The following is a 22,471-nucleotide window of genomic DNA, read 5'->3' on the forward strand; positions in this document are numbered from 1 at the left end:
GTACTCCTCCAAACAACAGTGTCAGCCCCGCATGACACAAGCAAGAGAGGGGTCAAACGCTGTGATGTAGGCCCATGCCCAGACCCAGCTCACCCAGGCGGAGAGGCCACGGGCCCTGCAGGAGGCAGCACGTGAGCCAGAGGCACGTGGGAGGGTTCGATTGGTGGCCACGTGATTGGGTGCAGCGGAAGCAGTGGGATTTGGAATTCCGGTTGTCCACAAGACGCCACTAATAAGCTGTTAGAACTGCGAAAACCAATGAAGGGACATCTCAGGGAAGTGGACCCGGGAGGCGGGGAGGGGAGGCTGGAAGGCGGAGCCCAGCACCCAGGGTCACGGTCGGGAACAACCCACCGCTACAGACCCAAGATTAGAACCCTCCGCGGAGAGAAGCCCCAGGCTCAGGCCCCACCAGGGGAAGCTGTGCCCTGCGGCCCCTACAGGAAACCCACCGCGCCTGCAGCCGGCCCGGGAGGCGCCTGCTCGCCCTGCAGCCCTGCTTTCCTCCTGCGGACCTCGCTTCCAAACCAGCCTCCCAACTTCCTCTTCTCCGCGAAACAGCGTTCCTCTCCGTGTGCTCCCCACCCGGCCGCGGGTTTGCCACAGCTTGCTGGGCCCGGATGGCAATTCTCCGCTACTCCTGAATAAACCCACTTTTGCTGGTAACGTAACTGGCGGCGTTATTTCCAAGGGCAACGGAAGGATAAACGAGGACACTCGCAGGATAGGAGATCAGCACACACACACACCACGTGCACGTCTGCACGCTCCTGCCGACCCGTCGGAAAGAGAAAGGAAGAGACGGTGCCATTTGCAACCGCAGCAGAAGGAACGACGTGCCCCAGAGGAAATCTGAGCAAGGAGGTGGCAGGCCTGCTGTCCCAGGACAGGGCACTGGGGACAGAAACGGAGGAAGACGCACGGGGGCGGAGAGCGGCTCTGTGCTCCTGGCCGCGGAGGAACCGACCCCGTGAGCACGTCTGTCCTGCCCGGAGCGACCTGCAGCAGCAGTCGCACGGAACTCCCCACGGCGCCGTCGCAGACTCGGGAGGGACCCCCCGCCCCGCGCGGAGGCTGAAGGGACCCGCGAGGCCAGAGCGGCGGGAGTGCAAGCTCCGCCAGGGGACCGACCCCGCTTCTGGCCCGCGAACCGCATGAGGAAGCGGCGGGAACCGAGTGGGCGCGGAGCAGGAACACGGCCGCGCGGCCCCGCCGCCCGGCGCCGGTGAGGTAAGCCCCGCGGGGGACACAGTGTCACCGCGCACGACGCCGCGCAGGGTCCTTTCCCCCCAGGGTCTGGGGAACACCGCCCCCCTCAGCCTCCAGGTTCCGGAAGCTCCTCTTCCTGGGCCTGGCTTTCTCCTCACCTGCTCCTCCCTTGGAGGGACCTGAGAGGACCGGGTTCTTGTCCGTGTGGACGCGGGGCCACGTCCCCCTGAATCTTCCACAGCGGGTCCTGAGGAGACCGAGTTCTTGTCCGTGTGGACGCATGGCCACGTCCCCCTGAATCCTCCACAGTGGGTCCTGAGGAAACCGGGTTCTTGTCCGTGTGGACGCAGGCCCAGGTCCTCCTCAATCCTCCACAGCCGGTCCTGACAAAACCGGGTTCTTGTCGGTGTGGACATGGGCCCTCATCTCCCCGAAGTCTCCATAGCGGGTCTTGAGGAGACCGGGTTCTTGTCCGTGTGGATGCAGGGCCACGTCCCCCTGAATCCTCCACAGCGGGTCCTGAGGAGACCTGGTTTTTGTCCGTGTGGACGCGGGGCCACGTCCCCCTGAATCCTCCACAGTGGGTCCTGAGAGGACCGGGTACTTGTCAGTGTGGACGCGGGGCCACGTCCCACTGAATCCTCCACAGCGGGTCTTGAGGAGACCGGGTTCTTGTCAGTGTGGACGCGGGGACACGTCCCCCTGAATCCTCCACAGTGGGTCCTGAGGAGACCGGGTTCTTGTCCGTGTGGACGCAGGGCCACGTTCCCCTGAATCCTCCACAGCGGGTCCTGAGAGGACCGGGTTCTTGTCCGTGTGGACGCGGGGCCATGTCCCCCTGAATCCTCCACAGCAGGTCCTGAAGAAACCGGGTTCTTGTCGGTGTGGACGCAGGCCCAGGTCCTCCCGAATCCTCCACATTGGGTCCTGTGGAGACCGGGTTCTTGTCAGTGTGGACGTGGGGCGACGTGCCCCTGAATCCTCCACAGTGGGTCCTGTGGAGACCGGGTTCTTCTCAGTGTGGACACAGGGCCACGTCCCTCTGAATCATCTACAGTGGGTCTTGAGGAGACCGGGTCCTTGTCTGTGTGGACGCAGGCCCAGGTCCTCCTCAATCCTCCACATGTCCTGACGAAACCGGGTTCTTGTCGGTGTGGACGTGGGCTCTCGTCCTCTGGAATCCTCCACAGGGTGTCCTGACGAAACTGGTTCTTGTCCGTGTGGACATGGGCCCTTGTCCAACCCAAGTCTTCACAGCAGGGCCTGAGGAGACCGGGTTCTTGTCAGTCTGGACGTGGGCCCTCGCCCTCCCGAATCCTCCACAGGGGGTCCTGATGAAACCGGTTCTTATCAGCATGGATGCATGCCCTCCTCCGCCCAAAGTCTCCACAGTGGGTCCTGAGGAGATCAGGTTCTTGCCACGTGGACAGGAACCCATGTCGTCCTGTTCCCCCACTGTGAATGTAATGGCACAGACTTAAGGTCAGAGTGGTCCTTCGTGAAGAACTCCTTAGATTGTGTTGTCAAGGGTCTCTACTCCAGGTTGGAAATGGTCAAGGATCTTGGGCGCATGACACAAGGCAAAAACAAAAAACAAAAACCCCACACTCTTTGAATTGTCCCCATTCTATCTTAGAGTTGGATGGCGTCACCTAGGCTTGACCTCTCCCAGTGGGCTGTGCTGCCATGCCATAAAAATCCAAGTCCCAGGAATCAGAGCTTCTTTCTTCCTACCTCTGTGGGCTCTGGGGGCTTTGGGAACGTCTTCCTCAGAGCCTTTCCCCTTTTTTGTCTGTGTCTCCTGCCCTGTGCCTTGGTGTGCTTGTCATGGTCTTTTGATAGAGTGAAAAGTCTGGAGGCTCCTCTATGGTGTCTCTGTAAACAGGCTGTGGATACTTTGAGTTTTTCAGTGAATGATGACTTTGGCGGTCTTGGACCAATCCAGTCAGCTGCAGCATGTCAAGTGCTGTAAGCAACATCTCAGAGCCAATGATGAAGACCCACAAAGCCAATCAATGTCCTTGTCTCCCTCCCTTTGGACAAATGGTTCCAGGAAGCCTTGCATTTCCATGATGGTATAGTGCCTGTCACCATTTCTGTCTCTCACGCTGGTCCTTGGACATGTAGGTGTAGTGGATCGTCACAGGGAAAATTGGGATAGAAGTTATTTCTTCCCAGAGTCGTGTTCTGTGGCCTCCCACACTGAGGTGTCCCACTCAACACCTGACAAGTGGGGAGCCATTGGCGACAGCAGCGAGGATTGCAGCCACTAGGGAGAGCTTGCCTTGGCCAAGTCGTCCACCCTGGGTGACATGATGCTCCTTGTAGATTTGCCTCCATCACTAGCTAGGGCTGGCTAATCAAGTACTACACCACGGTGCTGGCCACAACACAGTGGACCAACCAGCTGGCATCTTCTTTGACACTAATCTAGGAACACTGTCTTCGGTGTCCACCTCCTTTGGAGGTGAATAGGAAATACACACCCCTGCAACCCCAGACTGGTGCCTGCTTGTTGGTCTCTGCAGGGAGTCTGACCTTTTATGGCACTGATAATTTAGGGTGAGGGTTTCTGGAAACAGCTGGCATAAGCCCAATTCAAAGCTACAGACCACCAGCAAGCACCAGCTCCTTCCCACAGCAGCTGAGACGTGAGGGTGAGGAATGAGTGAGCCATTCGTAGGTCTAAGGCATTGTAGGGGGGCATCAGCTAGGCTCCCAATCCCATCCTTGGGGATAAATGTATTGTGGGACCTCAGCTTCTGTACTGAATTAAGAACATGTAGACTGTGACCTGCTGAAGGAAGTGGCAACAGCAAGTCACGGTAGGTGACAGGCAGCTCCCTAGGCATCTGAGCTCTCGCTTGGGGTACATGAGATGTGTGGGCCCCTTGTGACTGAAGGTGGAGTTTCAGTACACCCCCAACAAAGGAAATGGAAACACAGGATTTATGACTTACAGAGCCCAGAACAAGAGGGCACAAGGACCCAGGGAAGGGCAGGCCTCCAACCCATATTCGCAATGATCAGGACATAGAAAACAGGGTAGCAAGTACACGATTTCTTGGGAGTGGATGGGGCTGAATTCGCTAACTTTCACAGGCTCACCTCTGTGTTATTCTAGAAGGTGTTTGGAAAACCAAAGTGGGAACCCTAGGCAGATTCTTATCTAAGGTTAAAGTCACTGAAAAGTAGGCAAGAGTAAGAGAGCAGGGATTCACATTCATCGGGCTCCCTCTGGATGCCAGAGTCATCCATAGACACTTGTGCCTACCTTTCTGATTGATTTATGGGGTGCTCCTTTCAGCCTCATGGTCTCAGTCTCCCACATTTGGAAATTTGCTCTCCAGAGAGGAACAGCTTGCGCTAGGTGGAACAGAATGCCAGTCCCCTTCCCTCACAGCCCGCAGACACCCCCGTGTGGACAGGCAGTATGGGTGGGTGGTAGCCCTCCATTATCCTGAGCCCACATGGGACTGGGGGAAGACAGATTACCTGGAGAATGAGAAACTTTTCAGTCCACAACAACGTAGTTTTGGAGAAAACTCATGAAGTTGCCAATAAAGGAGCTTGTGTCAACTTCTCTTAATTCTGGAACCAGACACGTCCGCTCAAGACACAGCTCTGACTCAGGTCCTCTTCTCAGAAACTAAGGCTCAGTTTGGGCTTTTACTGGCTTAAAAACTACATAAAGGCCACAAGCATGCAGTTTTCAAGTTTTATTTTGGAGTGCTGGTCGGTGACCCATGAGAGCCCTGGTGTCAGAGCTCTGATGTGCCTGAGGACCCCTGTGTCTCCCGCAGACCCTTGGAAACATGGATGTCAGCTGTGCCGCCTCAATACTGTATTTTTACAGATGCACCAGATCCACTGTCTATAGTTATTCAGAGGTCTGGAGGCCAAATTATGGATTGTCTTCTCCAAAAATCTCTTAACGTTCTCTGTGTTTATAGTTCTGACATTTCCAGAAACAACAAAGAGGAATGCAGCTATTATGGCATAAATGTGACCCAAAACCACTCTGAGATATACCATGGATTCATGACTTTGCCTGACTGACTGAATTCTTCTTGGAGGGGTCCACAGTCTGTGCTCCCACCAGTGCCTTGTCCGTGCACCATGGAGGATCCCAGCCTATGTGGCAGTGGCAGTTCCTGTTATGGTTGCACATCCCTCTGTGACTGCATTTCTCTGGGATACAGTCATAATTCAGCTGAGCCCCACTGCCATTGGAGTAGGTATCCTGAGAGAACTTTCCAGAAGCACAGGATGTACCAGTTCTCACATGACCAATCTCGGTTGTTCCTGTGCTATGATGTGAATCCAGCCCCAAACATCAGAACCCTGGATCTCAGACAGATGGAATCCAACATGCTCTTGCAGCTGAGGGAGATGTGTGACATTCCTACACTGCAGCCTTCCACACGGCACATCTGTATGGGAACAGGTTCAGCGTTGAATTCCCCGGGGTCTTCTGCAGTGACCATGTCGGCTGCCTTGTGTCACAGACATCTTCACCTTTCCCAGAATTTCTGCCAAAGCTTTCTTGGCAGTGAATAGTGCGGTCAGTGCAGTTTCCATGATAGCAGCAGCCCTCTTCAGTGCACACTGTTCCATCTTGCATATGGAAGTCATCAGGGTACGCCAAGGACACTCCATGGCAGGACTCTGGAAGATTACGTATATTTTGGATTGGTCTGCAAGGTGTCCAAGCAGTGGAGTTGGCGCAGTCTGTATAGTGTCTGCCTGTATTACATTTGCCCCCAGGGGTTCAGATACAATCACGCATACAACCTAGATTGCAGTAGCACTGGTTGAATGAGCCGCCGTCTCACTGCTTGCCTGGATCCACTATGTAGTTTCCATAATGATAGTGGGTCAGGCTTTTATTTAAATGCACCATTTCAGTGTTGAACATGCACTTGCCTGTTCCACAATTCATTATGTGCTGCATATGAATGAAGGAACAGTTCCTGAAAGCTTCCATTATACCAGTTAATTGGGTCCTAATGCAGTTGGACCTTTTTTGGCAAGCACATTCATCAGTGTCAAGGCACAAGCCACAATTTCTTGCCATCTGATGTGTTGCTATGACAGACAAGAGTAAATAATGTCTGCCTAAATAACTCAGAATGATGGCATATAACCCATTGGTGGATGGCATATAGAATATACAACTGGACTGCCATGAATCTCATGGGGCCCATCTCAAATCACATTAAGGGTTAATGTGTTTTAAGAAATCGAAAATACTTTGACTCATACTATTGAAGAGAAAAAAGGACTCTGATGCAACACATAATTGCCCGTGTGAGCTTGATGTCTCTCACTATAAATGACCATGAAACCAAACTTACATCAATAGCATGAAATATGGGCTCAATTAAGCTAACTAGCCTTATTAGGAATTGGGCACTCTTTTCCACGTGGTTAACACACTATACATTGTTTTGAAACTGAGAGCAAGTCCTTTGAAAATTCCGTGATGGTATGAACAGAACTTACTAGAGATCCTTGGGGCTGCACTGGCATTCCTTGAGGAACAGGGGGTCCCCTGTCCTCCTTATATCCTTGGTTATAAGTAGGTCCCATTGCACAGATGTCTGCGACTCTCTGAGAAACAAAGTGTTCAAACCATTGGAAATCACTGAGGGGTCTCATTTCATAGGCAAGTTAATCCAACTTCATGATAACTTCAAGGCTGCCATAGCCTGTGTCAATTGTGACCATGGAAAGAGGAATTTCCTCCAGGTCGCCGAGGTAGTAACAGTTTGGAGACATGAAAGGGTAGTCCACCTGCAAGGCTCCCTGAGCATCAAACTAAAACTTTGAACATTGACCTTTCCAGCAAAAGGCAGCTGAATTTGGGTTTTGATAACAATGAAATGGAGAGTGAAATGGCAGTTTCCAGGGCCTGGCAGGGAGGGTCAATGAGGAGTAGATCTCAAGGGCTATGATTTTGTGTTATGCAAGATGATTAAGTTCTAGAGAGGTCTCCACATCATTACCCCTGTCATTAACAATACTGTAATTTATGGTTAAAATTTTGTGAAGAGTGTGGGTCTCATGTTCAGTGAGATCTTACCACAATATAAAAGTAGAAGACACGAGTTTTGTTTCTCACACAACAGTGTGCTGAAATGCATGGACACACTCTCTACTGATAATTTGAAAACAATTTAAAAAAACTTACACGTTTTGGAAACTAACCCTGATGATATGTCATCTACGGATATCTTCTTCCATTCCATAGGTTGCTTTTTTGTTTTGTTGATTGTTTCCTTCACTGTTCAGAAGTTTGCTATTTTGAGGTAGTCTCTCTCTATATATATTTTATTGTGTTATATTAATGTAAATTCAAGTCTGTTAACATACAATGTAGTACTGATTTTAGGGGTAGAATTTAGGGAACCATCGCATACATATAACACTCATTTCTCATTTCAACCAGTGCCCTCCTTAATGGCCACATGCCATTTAGCCCACCTCCCCCACTTCCCCTCATTTTGTTCTCAGTACTTACGAGTGTCTTCTGGTTTCCTCCTTCTCTGTTTTGATTTATTTTATTTTTCCTTTCCGTATGTTGTGTTTCTTATATTCCTCTAATGTGTGAAATCATAGGATATTTGACTTTTTCTGACTGACTTGTTCCACTTAGCATAATACACTGTAGTTCCATCCACATTATTGTAATTGGCAAGATGTCATTCTTTTTGGTGGCTAAGTAATATTGCATTGTATATATTTACCACCTCTTCTTTATGCATTCATGTGTTGATGAATATTTGGGCTGTTCCACAATTTGTTTTTTGTTGATAAGACTGCCATAAAGATTGGGATGCACGTGCCCCTTCAAATCAGCATTTTGGTATCCTTTGGATACCTTTGGTATCTTTGGATAAATGCAATTGCTTGATCACAGGATAGTTCCATTTTTAATTTTTTGAGGAATCTCCACACTGTTTTCCAGAGTGGCTGAGCCAGTTTGCATTAGCATCAACATTGCGAAAGGGTTTTGCTTTCTCTGCATCCTTGCTGACATTTCCTGTTTTTTGGATTGTTAATTTTAGTCATTGTGACAGGTGTGAGTTGGTATCTCATTGCGGTTTTGATTTATATTTCACTGATGAAGAGTGTTGTTGAGCATCTTTATTCGTGTCTTTTTGCCACCTGGATGTCTTCTTTGGAAAAATATGTATTCATGTCTTCCGCCCATTTCTTCACTGGACTATTTGTTTTTTGAGTGTTGAGTTTGGTAAGTTCTTTATAGATTTTGCATACTAACCCTTTATCTGAGATGTCATTTGCAAATATCTCCCCCCATTTTGTCAGTTGCCTTTTAGTTTTGTTAATTTGTTCTCTGCTGTGCAGAAGCTTTTTATCTTGATGAGATCCCAATAGTTTATTTTTGCTATTGTTTCCCTTGCCTCTGGGGACATTTGTAGTAAGAACTTGTTCTGGCCAAGGTCAAAGAGGTTGGTGCCTGTGTTCTCCTCTAGGATTTTGATGGTTTCCTGTCTCACATTTAGGTCTTTCATTCAATTTGTATTCATTTTTGTGTGTACTATAAGAAAGTGGTCCAGGTTCATTACAAGTTCACGATGCTGTCCAGTTTTCCCAACACCAGTTGTTGAAGGGACTTTTTCCATTTGATAGTCTTTCTTGGTCTTTCAAAGATTAGTTGATCATATAGTTATGTGTCCATTTCAGGGTTTCTAATCTTTTCCATTAATCTATGTGTCTATTTTTTGCCAGTATCATCCTGTCTTGATGACTACAGCATTGTAATATAGCTTGATATCCAGAATTGTGATGCCTCCAGGTTTTTTTTCTTTTTCAAGATCTTTGGTTATTTGGGGTCTTTTGTGGTTCCATGATAATTTGAGAGTTATTTGTTCTAGCTCTGTGAAAAATGCTGGTATTATTTGACAGGAAATTGAATTATTTGCATTGAATATCTAGATTGCTTTGGATAATATTGTCATTTAACAATGATTTTTCTTTTAATCCATGTGCATGGAATATTTTTCCATTTCTTTGTGTTTTCTTCAATTTCTTCCATAAATGTCCCAGACTTTTCAGAGTACAGATCTTTTACCTCTTTACTTAGGTTTATTTCTAGTATATTATGGTTTTTGGTGTAATTTTAAATGGGATTCGTTCCTTGATTTCTCTTTCTCCTGCTTCATTATTGGTGTATAGAAATGTAACAAATTTCTATATGTTGATTTTGTATGCTACAAATTTACAGGTTTATTGTACCAGTTCTAGCGGGTTTTTGTTTTTCTTGGTGGAGTCTTTCAGGTTTTCTATATATGGTATAAAATTCAACTCCAGAACTGAATAATCCTATTAAAAAATGGCCAGAAGACATGAATAAGCATTTTTCCAAATGTGACCTACAGATTGTCAATAAACACATGAAAAGATGGTCAACATCACTCCTCATCAGGGAAATATAAATCCAAACTACAATGAAATATCAACTCACACTGGTCAGAAAGGCTGAACTCAACAGCACAAGAAACAACAGGTGTTGGTGAGGATGCAGAGAAAGAGGATCCTTTTCGAGGTGCTGGTGGGAATGCACACTGGCACAGCCACTATGGAAAACAGCATGGAGGTTCCTTAGAAAGCTAAAAATATAACTATGTTACGATAGAACAAATGCACTACTAGGTATTTACCCAAAGGATACAAAAATACTAATTTAAGGGAATTGTACCTCTATGTTTATAGCAGTTATGTCACAAACATCCCAGCTATGGAAACAACCCAGACCAAGTATGCATTGATTGATGAAGGGGTACAGAATATGTGGTATATCTACGTAACCCTGTCCACGCACACTGGAATATTTCTCAGCCATAAAAGGAATGACATTAGCCATTTGTAAGGACAGGGATGGGCCTAGAGAGTATTATATTTACTGAAATAAGTCAGAGAAAGACAAATATATGATTTCATCCATATGTAGAATTTAAGAAACAACAAATGGGCAAAGGGACAAATAAGAGAGAAGAGGCAAACCAAGAAATAGGCGATTTTTCAATGTTCAGTTATTTATTTAGAGAGAGATGGGAGGTGGGGCAGAGGAAGATGGGAAGAGAATCCCAAGGAAACGTTGTGCTGTCAGTGCAGAAACCAAAGTGGGGCTCGATCTCAGGAACGATGAGATCAAGACAGGGCAGATCAAGAGTCGTGGGCCTAACCCATGGAACCACGTAAGCACCATGAAACAGATACTTAACTATAGGGGAAAAACTGATGGTTACCCTGGGGAGGGTGGGTGGAGGGGTGGGGAGGTAGTTGATGGGGATTAAGGGGAGCGCTCATAACGAACACTGGGTGCTGTATTGCAATGTTGAATCACTATATTTTACACCTGAAAGTAATGTCACCTTGCATGTTAACTAACTGGAATTTGAATAAAAACTCAAATGTATTTATAGTGCCTGCAAGTGGCCATGTTGGCATACAGCCCATGAAGAAGCATTTATTGCAGAAAATATACTACGAGAAAGAATACCTAGAATATTTGAAGTAAGGTATGTTCTTTTCCTTTCCCATCCCAGATCGGCAAGTAGAAACTCCAGTGCAAGTAATTGGGACTATAGGCATGTGTCACTGAGCCTTGCTGCAACCTCCCCTCCAGACTGTTGTAGCCAATACACAAGGTTCCAGGTGATCAGCTCCTGTTCAGAGGACTCTTTCCCAGAGGGACAGGATGTCAGTGACCCTAAGCTGATTGCTGTTGAGGCCAAGCCCCAGCAGGTGCCACTGAGATATGCGACTCACTCATTGTTGGCAGCCCTACTCCCAGGAAGGATGCTCTGCCCTGGGCACAGTCCACTAGGGATGCTGGGAACCTGATCACCCGAGACCTGACTTGTATGGCAGGAGTCTCATGCCACCAGGACAAGCAAGCCACAAGGCAGTGAAGCTGCCAGCCACCCCTAAACAGAGCCACTGTTTCCAAACTGTTTGGAATCCTGTTTGTCCCCAACACCCCTTGCAGCTGCAGACCTTTGCCCAGAGTATTGCCCAGGGTAAGGGGGAGATGGAGCAATCCTCTAAATCGAGGAGCAAATCTGTTCCTATAAACTGACTTCATTTCCAGCTGAGTATGAGGAAGGTCTGGGCCTCGTGTTGTGGGAGAGTCAGGTGCAGGAGACCAATAGTTTCAGTGGAGGGTTCCTAACTTACTCCTGCTCACCTGTAGGAGAGAGCCAGAGCCAGGGACAGTGGAAGGAACAGCTCCTGTCAGAACACATATCAGACTATGGTCTGAACAACTCTCCATTCAGAGGAGTCCGAGGTTGTAGGGTTCAGTCTGTGGAGACTCCATACATCAGAGGGTGGTTGAACGTAGGAGTGCTCTCAAATGAAGCAGAGTATCTCATCATGTGGTGTGGGAAAGAAAGAGTTAAGGAATGCCCAACCAAACCACTGTCACCATGGTCTGGCTGTGTGAATGTCCCAGGTCACACCACCTCTGTAATTATGGGACTACTGCCCTTCCTTCCACGTCATGTCTTTGAGTTTCACCTGGTTTCAGGTGTGCATCAGTAGTGTCACATTTCTGTGGCAAAGCACCCCATTGATGGAAGTTTCGTAGTTGGTTTATTCCTTTATATTTAGAAAGACTTTTGCCTTATTCTGAGCTTCTAACACTAAGAAAGATGCTATAAATATTTACACACCATTTATTTTCTGAACATGGGATTTCACTTTTCAGGGACAAATACTCGGGAGTGGTATTTCCAGGTTCTTTTTTATGTCATCCATGTATAATTTCATAAGCGACCGCCAATGGTTTTCCAGAGCTGGTGTTAATTTGTCAATCCTTCCTGCATTGTTTGAGGCCCCACGTATGCTGGATGCTCACCTGGATGTTGCTGTCAGTGTTGTTTTCATTCCGGCTCCATTGGAATGTGTGTATAGGGCATCTATTGCGTTCTTGATTTGAATTTCCCTGACAGTCGATGGTGTGAAGAGTCTTCTCCAGTCAGTAACTAATGTGTCTATAACCTCAAGGATAGGATGTCTACTACACAAGGCTGTGCTTGTTTTATGGAGGTTTGTTTCCTTTCTTCCTATTGACTGTTGAGGGTTCTTAGCATATTCAAGATGCAGGTCCCTTGGTGGTTATGCAATTTGTGAATGTTGTCTCTTACTCTATAACTCATCTTACTATTGGTATTCATGTGGGCAGATAAGCGTATTTGATTTTCACAGTCTATTGATAACATTTATTTTCATGGGTGTTGTGTTCTTAGCTATAGTTTTCATTTTCTTGATCATTGCTTGTGACTAATATTTTTTTAATATGTTTATTCTTGATAGAGAGAGAGAGACAGAACGTGAGTGGGGAAAAGCAGAGAGAGAGGGAGATACAGAATCTGAAGCAGGCTCCAGGTTCTGAGCTGTCAGCATAGGGCCTGACAACGGGGCTCAAACCCTCAAATCGTGACATCGAGACCTGAGCTGAAGTGAGACACTTAACCAACTGAACCAGCCAGGCACCCCACTGATTTCTTGACTTACAATGTAACTAAAACTCTTGTTTTTTTCTGGTTTCTCTCAGTGTTGAGTGTTCCCTATTTGGTCTCTGGTGACTTAGAGTTTTTTCGTTTGTTTTTAAATTTATAGACTCTAGCAAATCATTTTCGTGGCATGGTTTTTCCTAACATATGGAAATCTTGTGGAAATACATGAAATTGAAGTTCAAATTTCACAAGAGTTGCCATTCTGTGTCTCTTTGGCCAGACTGCTCAACAGATTTGATAGATATGCTCCTGGGGTCAAAAAACACGTTTACCTTTTCAGGTGGTGGGCTTTCTATAAGTCTCAGGAGCCGTTGAGCTCTGTGCACACAACCGAGTTCTTGACACAATTTTTCCTTCGCAATTCTATGTGAAACCCTCAAAATCCATTTTTTGCATTGCCAAATTTAGACACTTCATGAATAGAACGCATTGATGCTCTTGTATCATTTCCTAAAATTATTTTACTCTTGCGTGTTTGGGACTGTAATTTTTCTTCTTCCTTCCAAGGGGAGCTCATATCTGCATTTGTGGAATTCTTCCAGGCTTCTCATCTCTTAATACTTTTCCAACGTGCTGTACAGTTTTTGACCAAATGAATACTTAGGTTTATTTGTACTCTACCACATTGGGTGATAGGAGCCGCGAGACAGGCTGCATCATATGGGGTTTTTTTTGTTCCCTTGTATGTTATCTGTCATATTGAATGTTTATAGAACATCTAGCCCCTCACTTCATGAACCACTAACAGGAAACATGGTTCTCTTCAAGAGACAGGAAAGGAAGACAAGGGAGCTGAGACAGCAAATTGGGGAAGGAACCCCAGAGCTTCTCAGGAAGCGTCAACTGTCCACACTTTCCAGTTCTGCAGATGTGGGTCCCTGCTGAGGCCCAACCTGGGTTCTTGTGCAGGTGTCTGGACAAGCTGCCCATGATGTGTGGGCACAGTGGAGTTGGGAAGGACAGCTGTGGTTTGAATTCCAGCCCACCTGGCACTGCTGTGAAAATTCATGAGTATGTTAATTTATGTCCACCATCAGTTAGGGATATAATGCGTAAATGCAAGACATTAGACTCACTACCTTAGATTCCATGTTCATGACAATTTGTGACAACAATTCTACCTTCTTTTTCCCACTTTTTAAATTTTTTAAGTTTGTGTTTAAATATTTGTTAGTTAACATATTGTGTAATATTAATTTCAGTAGTAGAATTTATTGGTTCATCACTTACATTAACACCCAGTACTCATCACAACATGTGGCCTCCTTAATCCCCAACACCCATTATCCCATCCCCAACACACCTGCCCTCCAGCAACCCTCAGTTTGGTCTCTAACCTTAGAGTTGTTTTTTTTTTTTTTTTATGATTTCTTGCTCTTTTTCCCCTTCCCCTAGATCTAAATTCCCCATAGGAGGAAATCATATGGTGTTTGTCATCTTTGACTGACTTACTTTGCTTAGCATGATAACCTCTAGCTGCATCAACATCTTTGCAAATGGCAAGATTTCATTCTTTTTTATGACTGAGTAATATACTATTCTATACATATAGCAGATTAATCACATGGTGGACTTTTGGTCTCTTTCCTCAGTTTGCTTGTCATAGTTAATGCTGCTGTAACATTGGGGTGCATGTACTTCCTCAAATCAGAAGTTTTGTATGCTTTGAATGAATTCCTAGTAGAGCAATTGCTGGAGTGTAAGGTTGTTTGATTTTTAGTTTTTAAACTGTTTTCTGGAATGGTCCGGGCACTTTGCATTCCCACCGAGTATAAAAGGGTTCCCTTCTCTCCTCATCCTCATCAATATCTGTTGTTTCCTGAGTTGTGAATTGTAGCCATTCTGACAGGTGTGCGGGCATCTCTCATTGTAGTTTTAATTTGTAATTCCCTGATGATGAGTGATGTTGAGCATATGTTTGTGTGTCGGTTAGCCATCTGAATGCTTTGTTTGGAAAAGTATCTCCTCATGTCTTCTGCCCATTTCTCCACTGGATTCTTTGTATTTTGGGTGTTGAGTTTGAGAAGTTTTTGTAGATTTTGGATAGTAAGCCTTTATCAGATACGTGGTTTGCAAATACCTTTTTAATTTCTGTAGAATGCCTTTTAGATTAGTTGATTGTCTCTTTAGCTGTGCAGAAGGTTTTTATTTTGATGAGGTCCCAGTAGTTCAAGTTTGCTGTTGTTTCCCTTGCCTCTCGAGACACGTCTAGTAAGAAGTTGCTATGTCCGATGTCCAGAAGGTTGCTGCCTGTTCTCCTCTAGGATTTGATGGTCTCCTGTCTCACATTTAGGTCTTTCACCCATTTGGATTTATTTTTGTGTATGGAGTAAGAAAGTGGTTCAGTTTCATTCTTCTGCATGTTCTGGTCCAGTTTTCCCAACACCCTTTGTTGACAAGGCTGTCTTTTTTCCCATTACATAGTCTTTCCTACTTCATCCAAGATGAGGTGGCCATACATTTGTGAGTCCATATCTGGGTTTACTATTCTGTTCTCTTGATCTATGTGTCTCTTTTGTGCTTGTAGCTTACTGTCTTGATAAGTACAGCTTTGTAATATAGCATGAAATCCATAATCATGAAGTCTCCCGTTTCTTTGTGTAGCATAGACATTTCAACACTCCTTGCTCCTTAAATCCATGAACATTGAACGTGTTTCCATTTCTTTGTGTCATCCTCAGTTTCTTTCACCGTTTTTAGAGACTTCAGAGCATAGATATTTTAGCTCTTTAGGTATCCTATTATATTTGGTGCAGTTGTAACGGGTGGATAGTTTTTTTATTTTTCTTTCTGTTTCTTCATTATTGCTGTGTAGAAATGCAGCAGATTTCAGTATGTTGATACTGTATCTTGTGACTTTGCTGAATTTGTGAATCAGTTCTTGCAATATTTTGGTGGAGTCTTGAGTTTTTTATATAGAGTGTCATGTTATCTGTGAAGAGGGAATGTTTGACTTCTTCTTTTCCAACTTGAATGCCTTTATTTGTTGTTGTTGTCTGTTTTTGAGGATAAGACTTCCAGTGCTGTGTTAAGTAGAATGATGGGAGTGGACATGCCTCTTGTGTTTCTGACAGTAGAGGAAAAGGTTTTTTTTCCCCGCTGAGGATATTAGCTGTGGGGTTTTCATGTACGGACTTTATGATGTTGAGGTGTGTTTCCTCTACCCCTTGTTGAGGGTTTTATCAAGAGAGGATGCTGTACTATGTCAATTTTTTTTTGCATCTATTGAGAGGGTCATATCATTCGTGTCCTTTCTCTGATTGATGGTATGTATTACATTGGTTTATTTGTGACTTTTGAACCACCCTTACAGCCAAGGAATAAGTCCCACCTGGTCACGTTAAAGGATCCTTTTAATATCTTGTTGGGTTCAATTTGCAAGTATTTTCTTTCTTTTTTTTAATGTTTATTTATTTTTGAGACAGAGAGAGACAGAGCATGAATGGGGGAGGGTCAGAGAGAGGGAGACACAGAATCTGAAACAGGCTCCAGGCTCTGAGCTGTCAGCACAGAGCCCGACACGGGGCTCAACTCACGGACTGCAAGATTATGACCTGAGCCAAAGTCGGACGCTTAACTGACTGAGCCACCCAGGCGCCCCTGCACGTATTTTCTTGATTATTGTTGCATTCTTGCTCATTAGGGCTAGTGGCCTGTAAGTCTCATTTTTAGTGCGGTTTAATCTGGTTTGGAACCGTGATCATACTCATCTTATAGAATGAATTTGGAAGTTTTCTTTCCATTTCTATTATTTGGAACAGTTTGTGAAGACAGGAATATTCTATTCTACTTAAATAGAATATTTTACACTCTTCTTAAATATCTGGTAGAATTCACCTGTGAACCTATCTGGCTCTGGATTTTTGTGTGTCAGTAGATTTTTGATTAATGATTCAATTTCTTTGCTCATTATCAGTCTGTTCCCGTTTTCTATTTCTTCCTTTTTCAGTTTAGGTAGTTTACCTTATTCTGGGAATTTATCCATTTCTTCCAGATTGCCCAATTTGTTGGCATATAAATCTCCAAACTATTTTCTCATATTTGTAAATCTGTGGTGTCAGTCGCAATGCGTCCTGTCAAATTCTGATTATATTTACTTTCGTCCTTTCTCTTTTGTTTTTGCCAGGTCTGCCCATGGGTTTATCATTTTTATTTATTCTTACAAAAACCAACTTATAGTTTCATTCATCTGTTCTACTGTTTTTCTTTGTTTCTATATCATTTATTTCTGCTCTCATCTTTTTTGTTTACCTGTTCCTGCTGGCTTTAGGGTTCATTTGTTCTTTTTCTAGCTCCTTTAGTTGTAAAGTGGTTGAGTGTTTGAGACCTTTCTTCTTTCTTGGGTTTGGCCTATACTGCTATATATTTCACTCTTCCATCAACTTTGCTGCATCCAGATGGTTTGGAACTGGCATGTTTTCATTTTCATTTGCTTCCATGTATTTTTTATTGCTTCTGTAATTTCCTGAAAATCTCATTCCGCTTTTACTACAATGTTCTTTAACCTGATGTATTGGCGGTGTTGCTCAAATTTTTCTTGTAGTCGACTTCAAGTTTCATAGTGTTGTGGTTTGAAAATACGCATGGAATGATCTCAGTCTTTTTGTACTTGTAGAGGGCTGATTTGTGACATAGTATGTGATCTGTTCTGGAGAATGTTCCATGCGCACTCCAAAAGAATGTGTATTCTGGTGCTTTAGGATGGAATGTTGTGAATATATCTGTTAAGTCCATTCAGTCCATGTGTCTTTCAAAGCCGTTGTTTCCTTATTTATTTTCAGCTTAGACTGTCTTTCCATTGTTGTAAGTGGAGTGTTAACGTTCTCTATTACTACTATTGTCTATTATCAATGAGTTTCTTTATGTTTCTTATTAATTGAGTTATATATTTCAGTGCTTACATTTTTGGGGTATAAATATTTAAAGCTTCAGATCTTCTTGTTGGATAGACCCCTTTATGATGATATACTGCCTTCCTGATCTCTTGTAACAAACTTCGGTTTGAAAACTAGTTAGTGTGATATGAGTGTGGTACTACAACTTTCTTTTGACGTCCATTAGCATGATAAATTGTTCACCCTAACCTCACTTTCAAACTACAGGTGTTTTAGGTTGAAACTCCTATGTCTTTTGATTGGATATTTTACCCATTTACATTCACAGTAATTATTGATAGATATAAACTTAGTGCCATAGTGTTACCTCCAAAGTCATTGTTTCTGGAGATTTTCTCTGTTTATTTCTAGTCTTTGTTACTTTTAGTCTTCCTTTCCCACTCAAAGGGTCCCCTTTAATTTCTCACAGGTCTGATTTAGAGGCCATGAACTCCTTTGGTTTTTGTTTGTCTGGGAAATTCTATCACTCCTTGTGTCTGAATGACTGCCTTACTGGAGAAAATATTCTTAGCTGCAAAATTTTCAATTGTGCATGTTGAGGATATGATGCCACTCCCTACTTGCATGAAGGTTTCTGTAGAGACATCTGCCATAGTTTTTTATAATCTTCCCTTGTTAGTTAGCAACTTCTTTTGTGTTGATGCTTTTATGGTTTTTCTTTATCTGAATATTTTGCCATTTTCCTATGATATGTCTCAGTGTTGGCCTTTTTTTTTTTATTTTAATGGGTGTTCTCTCTGCCTCCTAGATGTGGACGTCTGTTTCCTTCCGCAGCTTGTGGAAATTTTCACTATAATTCACTCAGCTAAAATGTATCCCACTTTTTCTCCCTCTTATTCTTTTGGGACTCCTTTCAAAAGAATGTTATTACAGTTTATGGAGTTGCTGATTTCCCTAAGTGTATGTTTGTGATGCAATATTTTAATTTTCCTCTTCTTTCCAACTTCATTTCCCCCATACTTTTATCTTCTATGTCCCTTCCTCATTCATCTGCTTCTTTCAGCCTTGAGGTCATTATATCCAATCAGTTTCACATCTCGGTTACAACATTTAAAATTTCATGCTGACTAGTTTTTAGGTCTTTTCTGTTTGCAGGAAGGGTATCCCTCATGTCTCATATATTTTCCTCAAGCACAGCTAGTATCCTTATGATACTTTTTGAAAATCCTGTTTCATTATGAGAGTTTTTAGAAATTCTGTTTGAGGCACATTAGTTTATGTGTTTTAATTATATCCCTCACAATGACCTTTTATCATTTTTTCTTTTAGGATGAATTCCTCCATCATGTTGTTGTCTATGTCTCTGCCTTCTTAAATGTTTTAGAAAATCCTGTTATCTTTTCTGCTTCTAGAGTAGTATCTTTATTGAGGAGTGTTCACATACTGTCCAGGGCCTGACACTTCATGAAGCATTTATGTTCCGTGGCACTGTGCTGTCGTGTTTTGGCTGCTCTGTCCCTCAGGACAGTCCTCTGCAGATTTTCTCCTTGCCTCCAGTGGGGAGTGTTGGACCTTGTCCCAGTGCTGTGAGTTTTAACTAGGTGAGTTGGGTGCTCGCTTCGGCAGCACATATACTAAAATTAACTAGGTGAGTTTGGTCTGCTTGTTAAAAGAGGCTAATTCCTATCTCCCCTAGAGGTGAGGATATGCCTCACTGTATGATCAGCTGACTTGGTGCATGTGGGGGTTTACGGTGGTCTTTGGAGGAAGGGGTGCAATGGTGGTCTGGTTGCCAGGCACTCTTTCCTAGTAAGCAAGCACTTGATGGGGGCTGGAGTAGGTGGAGCTTGGTGTTAGTGGCTCAGCTTCCACTGGGGATGCTGTGCTGCTGAGTGAAATCTGTCCATGCTGATTGGTGGGAGGAATTATTGGCATCAGCTCCCTCTCTAGTCCCTGGAGTTGGAGTTCCCAGCCTCCCCTGTTCAGGAAGCCCTCACACAGAGAGAACACTTGTGGGTCCCAGGCTTCCATCAGAATTGCTTTCACCCTGTGTGTGTCCAAGCCATTGGCCCATCTCGTGGCACAGGGCTCTTATGTTTTATCTCAGGAGCTCTAGCTGGGTTTGAAAACTCCAAATTGTGTGAACTCAATATGACAGGGACCCCACTGATCCTCTGGGAGAGGGTCTTGATGTGCTGTGCCTGGAGCTGGTTTACCCCAGATGGGCAGTTGCATGAACACTAGGGGCTTGGAGTACATGGTGAAGAACAACCAGAAGGCAGCGTCCAGCTAGCTGCTCTCAGAAGAGGCTCCTATGCTAATGATCAGGGAATTTTAATGGTGCCTGTCAGCTCTCCTGTCCTATGAGAGCCAATGCCCCGTCTCCCAAATGCACTCCACGAAGGGAATTGTCTCTCCCCATGAGACCCAGGGGATACTCAGACCACAGTTCCCCTTATGGGCCTCTGCCCTCCTCCACAGGAGCACTGCTGTGCCCACCAGACTCCACCCCAATGATGGGATCGACTTTTAAATCTTCAGTCTTTGAGCTCCACGTTTACAGGAGGTTGACTTGTCATGATTAACTTCATGGGTTATCTTGACTGCGTCATGGGTGCCCAGATTCACCACTGTTTCTGTGGATGTCTGTGATGTGTTCCAGAAGAGATTGGCATTTCCATCCATGGTTTCTTTCTGCCTGGGCACCACCCATTCCATTAAGGTTGTGAATAGAATCTGATGCAGATGGAGGACGAATTCCCTCATTTTTACTTCCTATGTGCTTGTTTGAACTGGAATATTGGTCTCCTCCGGCCCTTTTTTGAGAGTTACATCATCAGCTCTCCACGTTCTGAGACTAGACACTAGTCAGAATCAGACAAGAATTACATCACTGGTTTTCCTGGGTCTTCAGCTTGTGACAGTAGATCATGGGACTTCTCAACATATTTAGTTATGGAAACCAATGACCTTTGGGTTGTGTTCCTCAGGGGAATCTTGACTAATACATGGAGATTGTTTGTCTCTCCTTTAGAGTAATTGAATAAAGCTGTAGCTCATTTAAAGTCCTGAGTAGCAAAGGGCTATGAAGAAAGTGTCACGTTGTTTGACTGGGACAAGGGCTGGGTGCAGATAAGGAGGAGCTGTGGGATCCTGTGGTCCTGGCTGCACAGGGAGCGCATCTGGGAATCCTGTAAAGGTGCAGCTGTTGTGCCTCAGGAAATCTGTAATTCACTCATGTTGAGGGACCGGTGTAAGCAAGTGCAAACAACTGTGTCTTTGTGCATGTTAGTCTAGTTTCCCTATGACAACCCAGTTGCTAATTCAGAGAGTTAATAGGTAAACACAGAATCATATAACCAGGGAGGCTCCCTGGGGAAACTGCTGTGTGGAGAGGAAGCCCCAGACCCTGACAGGAAACCTGCCTGTAACCTCCATCTGCACCTGCGCCTGGGAACACAAAGGAGAATTGTGCATAGTGTGCGCCCCCTGGTGGTGCTGATCCCCTCCAGCAGGGAGGTTTGTGTCTGGGCTCCCAGTGAGGTCCCCTCACTGTGTCTTTCGCACAGTAATATGTGGCCGTGTCCTCGGTCTTGAGGTTGTTCATCTGCAGATACAGCGTGTTCTTGGCGTTGTCTCTGGAGATGGTGAATCGGCCCTTCACGGAGTCTGCGTAGCTTGTGCTACTTCCATCAGTATTAATATATGCGACCCACTGCAGCCCCTTCCCTGGAGCCTGGCGGACCCAGTTCATGTAGTAGCTACTGAAGGTGAATCCAGAGGCCACACAGGTGAGTCTCAGGGACCCCCCAGGCTTCACCAGGTCTCCCCCAGACTCCACCAGCTGCACGTCACACTGGACACCTGCAGACACAAGACATGTTGGTCAGGAAACTGTCACACATCCACTGTTTCACTCATATCCATTCACAGACTCAGTGTCCCTCATTCACCATGAATTACCTTTTAAAAGAGCAACCAGGAAAACCCAGCCCAGCAGAAACTCCATGGTGAGTTGTGTGTGTTCTGTGCTGATCACAGAATGGGAACACCTGGGACTCCTGGGGCTGGGGCTCGTCTCCCAGCTGCAGGGTCGGGGCTGGGTGGTTTTATCAGCACAGAGAGGGCCCCATTTGCATGTCCTCTGACATATATATCAAGCTCCAGACTTAGATTTGATTCTGTAAAAGTGAATGACAGGGTTAGGGACGCACTTCTACATTAGTTTGTGTGGATGGCGGTGTGACAATATGAAGAATTCTTTGTTTTTTTCAGTTTTGGATTTTTACCTTTATTAATGGAGGCTTCGGCATAATCTTTAAGAAACATTTACCTCAACAGCATGATCACACATTATTTTCTCTTAAAATATTTTAATTTTTTTATTATTAATTAGTATTCATTTTTAGTTTTAAAAATTAACATCCAAATTAGTTAGCGTATAGTGCAACAATGATTTCAGGAGTAGACTCCTTAGTGCCTCTTATCAGTTTAACCCATCCCCCCTCCCACAACCCCTCCAGTAGCCCTCTGTTGGTTCTCCATATTTATGAGCCTCTTATGCTCTGTCCCCTCCATGTTTTCATATTATTTTGGTTTCCCTTCCCTTATGTTCATCTGTTTTGTCTCTTAAAGTCCTCATGTGAGTGAACTCATATGATTTTTGACTTTCTCTGACTCATTTCACTTAGCATAATACCCTCCAGTTCCATCCACATAGTTGCAAATGGCAAGATTTCACTCTTTTTGATTGCCAAGTAATACTCCATTGTATATATTTACCCCTTCTTCTTTATCCATTCATCCATCGATGGACATTTGGCTCTTTCCATACTTTGGCTATTGTTGATAGTGCTGCTATAAACATGGGGGTGCATG

General features: G+C 44.8%; 1 pseudogene and 1 gene segment (V, D, J or C); both read right to left on the bottom strand.

The window, feature by feature from the left end:
* Nucleotides 1-5,031: 5,031 nt before the first annotated feature.
* On the bottom strand, nt 5,032-14,246 carry LOC128313737 (disintegrin and metalloproteinase domain-containing protein 29-like; annotated as a pseudogene).
* A 6,651-nt stretch (nt 14,247-20,897) lies between these two features.
* LOC113597201 (immunoglobulin heavy variable 3-74-like) lies at nt 20,898-21,712 on the bottom strand. The segment is given in 2 exon segments: nt 20,898-21,457; nt 21,557-21,712. Coding segments are annotated over 2 exon segments (591 nt in total).
* Nucleotides 21,713-22,471: the final 759 nt, after the last annotated feature.

This window comes from Acinonyx jubatus, unplaced genomic scaffold, assembly GCF_027475565.1.
Source record: "Acinonyx jubatus isolate Ajub_Pintada_27869175 unplaced genomic scaffold, VMU_Ajub_asm_v1.0 scaffold_21, whole genome shotgun sequence".
NCBI lineage: Eukaryota > Metazoa > Chordata > Mammalia > Carnivora > Felidae > Acinonyx > Acinonyx jubatus.